This window comes from Penaeus japonicus, unplaced genomic scaffold (genome assembly GCF_977035675.1).
Source record: "Penaeus japonicus unplaced genomic scaffold, GWHDUDI00000001_assembly GWHDUDI00000030, whole genome shotgun sequence".
NCBI lineage: Eukaryota > Metazoa > Arthropoda > Malacostraca > Decapoda > Penaeidae > Penaeus > Penaeus japonicus.
This window is the reverse complement of record NW_028234432.1, coordinates 13138236-13143235: the sequence shown is the minus strand read 5'-3', so window position 1 is coordinate 13143235 and position 5000 is coordinate 13138236. Positions and strand designations below refer to the sequence as shown.

The window sequence follows — 5000 nt, the reverse complement described above, 5'->3', positions numbered from 1 at the left end:
CCTGTGCCAGCGTGTGCTGACTCGTGAGAGAATGTGCCAACGAGTGTTGACTCGATCTGAGCTTGGTCCTTACCCAACGCAGTGCCCAGCTACGTCAGTAACCGCCAGGTGACAGTGGAAACTCACGAGTCTGGGCGGGACTCGATCTGCCGACCACGGGGATGTGAAGTCGACACGCTACCAATGAGCTAACCAGACGGCTAGAATGGCGATACAAAATGGTGAAGATTAAAACACATTTATAGACAATGTCTTTTTATTTATCTCCCCAGAGACCCAACACCAAGCTTGAACTTAAAAATAAATGATAGCTTTAAAGCTACATAGAGGTAAATATATCTAGACAATATTTCATACAAATGACACATCACAAAACAGCGTTAAAAAAAAATATCATCACTTCTTGTAAGGAATGTTGAGTTGGAAAATAAAAGTAACTGGAATGTATACACTGAGAATCAATATCTAAGTTTAGGGATCTATTGTATAGGACACCTTTTTATTTCTCTTAGCTTTCACAACCACACCATAAGTACATAAGTAATATGGTCAATCAGATCATTGTGATTTCTGAATTCAATTATTAATGTATTTAGCTTCCTAGATGACATGTGTAGGTGAAGAAATGAGTTATAAAATTGGTAGAGATGAATTCCTCAGAAACCATCAGCATGTGGGAAGCTAGATCTACTAATTCAGATATTGTTGGAGGAGAAAAAAAAAAAACAAAAAAAAAAACAGTAAACATAAAGGAACATGGAATTTATGCCCAAAAGAACTATTGGACAATAATCAGTCTCTCCTAGTAGTTAAAATTGATAACAGAAATGCAGGTACAGAAAATAAGGCATGTAACACAAAATACATGTGTACAGAAATCACATCATGTATTTTATTTTTAAGTAAAACCATCTCATATAACAAGAGATTAAAACACAATATGAAAGTTGTAATTTTTTTGTATGTGTGCATGTTGAAGTACTTATATAACTGAGATGGTTTTATGTAACAGAAGTAATCATTTTATCACAGAAGAGTCTTCATTAAACCAATGTTGAGCCTCATTTTAGCTTGACAAACTACATGACCTCAAAAAAGGTGGCATAACTAAAAAAAGAAAAAAAAGAAAAAAAAATTAACAGAAATCCACTGAACAATAAACCATGAGTGAATGTTGTGTGCTTTACACATGCACTCTTTCCCTTACATAAATGGCCTTTGTGCTATGCATTCCGACAGCAAAATATCACAAGTTTGTGATATTTACTAAGCATACTCATTAAAGAACTAATTCAAAAGCCAAATTTACATTCTCTGAATAGAAGCTATTCCTAAACTTAACAACATATACCTAACTCACATCAAACTTCCCTTGATATTTTTTTGTCTTCCCATGATCACAGAGAAACAAAAGGCACAAGTTACTGAAAACAGTTCTAGGTACAGCAAGTTCACAATATCAATTTCATAACAATACATACTGACGACTGACCAGCAACTAGTAACGGTGGAAAGGATAAATTATCACATATTCATAGCATGTGCTTCCATGCATCTTCCTCTTTAGTGAATGCATGCTGACATACATTTCTTACTCGTTTTATTCCATGGACCTCCAATGACCAGTAGATTACAATAACTCTTAAAAACTATGGAATGTCTTGCTAGGCACTGCATGAGTTCATGTAACTTATGGCTAACTTCCTAAAATTCTATATTAAATACCCTACTTCAAGATTTTGGTAATCAAACTTTTGATTACATGTATAAAACATCTTTAAAAAAAAGAAAAAAACATCATAAAAATATAATCATCCATGATTCTTACTTCTAAAAAGCCACAATGACATGTCATGTACATAGTTTCACTGTAACCATGAAACAAAAGAGCAGTGGCAATAGCATCGTGTTCCTCCTTAACTTGGGACAAGAAAAGATAGAACGCAAGTGAGGCCCAACTGACAGCAAGAGAAGAAATTGAGAACCAGGATAACCCAAGAGACTTACAGGCAAGGCCAGTGAATTGTAGAAAAAAGGGGTCAAAGCAGTACTTATGTATATTCTTTTCATCACCAACTTTCACTTTTTAGTGTTTGATGGAATTTGATTAGTCCTTTCCTGGCGACTCTCATGTCTGGGCAAACTTTACATGCTTATCACTGTTCACTTGCTGTCTAATGTCTGTGGGTTAGGAAGACCTGACATTCTTGGTCTAATATAATCAACTTTAGTTGCATAGATATGTTGTGCAATATTTCAGTAACAATAAATTTATCTTTTCTAACACAACACATTATAAATGCAGTCAAATCCCCCCTCAAAATATATATAATGCTCCTAAGGAAGCATTACACATCAGTGAACATAGTAAACATGTCATATAATATATATTGTAGATAAAGATTTAACATACAAATATTAACCAATTTATCCTACAGGCAGGATGATAACATGCCAATTTCAATACTGATCAATCAAAATACAAAGTAAAAACATTTCTCAAACAAGAAAACTAAGTACCCTTTCATTTCTTTATTCCCTTTTGAAAGAAGAAGAGATCACAGTAAGATGTATCCTTCACAAGGGTGTGAGAAACAATGTCATAATATTGGATATAGGAAAAGAAACAAAAATAAAAACAAGGGAAGCAAAGTTATATAAAGTGTGAAATGCAATTTAAAACCATCATCTTATTTCAGTAAACCTGAAACTAACATATTTATGGAATAATTAGATGATGATAACAGTTATAATGTTACCCATTTATTGAGCATCTCTTAAGTCTATTCTCACCTTAGCACAAATCTATGCCTGATACATATACCTTGCGAACTTCTTGACCAATACTGACATCTGTCATAAAAGTTAAAATAACACAAAAAAAGTGGAATGTACGATTTTGAAATAATTCTCAATATAAAATAAATCTAAGATCTGCCTTATCACAACAAATAAAATATCAAAAAATATTTTAAAAATTGCTAAAAGGAGAATTCTTCATCATGTGACCTTGGTTCTTGTGGAATTCATCCTCTGAGTAATTGAGACATCACAAGGTATTATGAGAGTCCAAAGACTAAAATCAAGCACAGATGAGGAGTAGTAATATAAAAGAGACTGGCATTATCGAGTTTGATATAGAGTAGCATTTCATTTCCTTATGTACATCTTATCATCTGCTAGCCTGCCTTCTGTTATAAGAGCACCCAGACATTTGCAGAATGAAAAGGGACTGACCATTCATAACCATCATTTAGGAAGGAGTAATGCCCTATTTTATATAACCCTAGCTGGTCACTATTAGGCATCTTGCACCACCAGTACTTTCTGTATTCTTCTTGCAACTTATTTTTTTCATAATGATCCTATACCAGAGCCTTGTTTAACTACCAGACACTAGAAACTTGTGTAATTAGCAATCCATCAATTCTCAAAAATTCTCTAACTAATTTTGACTACCCTCAAAAAATATTTGTGAGTGAAAGTATTTTTCAAGGATATAATAATTGTATAAATTTGAAACCAAAAATTATATTTCTGTGCTATATAATAATTGTGAGCCCTTTGTATAATAACCACTATCATTCAGATAATAAGGTAATGGGAAAACCTTATCAAAACATTCTGTTTACATTTTCTAGAGCTTTAAAATTTGGAATACACAATTACTGCTTCATACTCCCCTCAAGAATCCTTAAAAAAATAGGTCTGTATTAAAACTTTTCCCCCCAAGCTAAAATACTTGAAGTACAAGTGCACTAGCACACTTTTATCTTTCTTTTTTTCTCATCAGTGAAAGACATTAATGCCATCATCCCTTACTTCAGCAAAAGCAGCCCCTTTAGCACTCTCGCAATGATAGAACATATATAAAGATTTGCATGTCTATTGTGTCATTCACTGAAGATAAACTAATTTTTGGTGGCTTTATGGTAACATCTGTTAATGGTAAATACAACTCTCACTGTCTTCTCCATTATAAGAAAGAAAAAGAGAGAGAGAGAAAAACAAGAAACAGGCTTGTATCAAATGAAACATTTTGAGGAATGCAATGGAAAAAAGAAATCTTATGCTATAGCACTAACACTGAAAATGAAGTAATTTTTTTCATACAAACTAGTGAAAAAAAATTCAAATAAAAAAAATAATAATGGCAGTGGAGGGGGAATCTATGAATCTTGATTATGAAAAAGCACATACCCAAAGGCACTTAGCTAATTGGCACTAGTTAAAGTTAATGGTAATGGTCTGCATGTGCTTGTTTGGTGAGTTCACAGTCTTCCGGGTCACTGGCGCATAGAGGGCCGTGAACTGGTTCATGTTGAGATCATTGGCCAGGGATGTCGAGGTGGACAGCGCAGAGGACGAGACCAGCGATGAGGCCGGGAGAATTGAGGTAAGCGGGGAAGCACTCGATGCCAAGGAGATGAGGGATGACACAGGCGCAAGGGTGGGTGAGGAGGTGGATGAGGAAGGAGGCGGCGAGGAGCACGAGGGGGGAATGTCCATCTCTTCGTCATCACGGTCCTCTCGGTCCTCTCGGTCCTCAAGAGGGTCAAGGTCGTCCAGCCCCTTCTCACCATGCTTGTGGTGGACATTCTCCACATGGCCCTTCAGGTGCTCCTTCTGAGTAAATCTGCAGGTTGATGAGGACAGTTACTTGGTATTCCATACAAGGCAACAGCCTGCATTACTTAGAGCAGATCTCAAGAGGTTTCATTTCATAATTGCATTTTCAGAAATATCCTTCTATCACTGACAAAAGTGCAGCAATTCTTGAAGGATTTAAAATATGATATCATATTACAAAATATCTAACATCTGAAAATATATTTGATAATTATACTGCATTTGTACTTTTAAAAGCTTTTAAACATAACACCATTTCGTCAAACAAGAAAAATCCTCCAGAAATTCAAAACCTACAGGTAATACTCCTAAAAAAAACTTACCTCGCATTGCAGATGTGACATACAAAGGGCTTTTCCCCTGTATGTATC

At 35.0% G+C, this 5000-nt stretch overlaps 1 protein-coding gene across 1 annotated transcript in view; it reads right to left on the bottom strand.

The window, feature by feature from the left end:
* Positions 1 to 238: 238 nt before the first annotated feature.
* The window catches only part of LOC147468217 (uncharacterized), a 7327-nt gene continuing 2565 nt past the window's right edge, over positions 239 to 5000 (bottom strand). The window contains exons 2-3 of the mRNA XM_086554611.1: positions 4953 to 5000; positions 239 to 4636 (exon numbers count right to left, since the gene is read on the bottom strand). The exon at positions 4953 to 5000 is cut by the window's right edge and continues 152 nt beyond it. Coding sequence (XP_086410737.1) covers positions 4225 to 4636; positions 4953 to 5000 — 460 coding nt within the window. The 3' untranslated portion in view covers positions 239 to 4224. The remainder of the gene's footprint in view (positions 4637 to 4952) is intronic.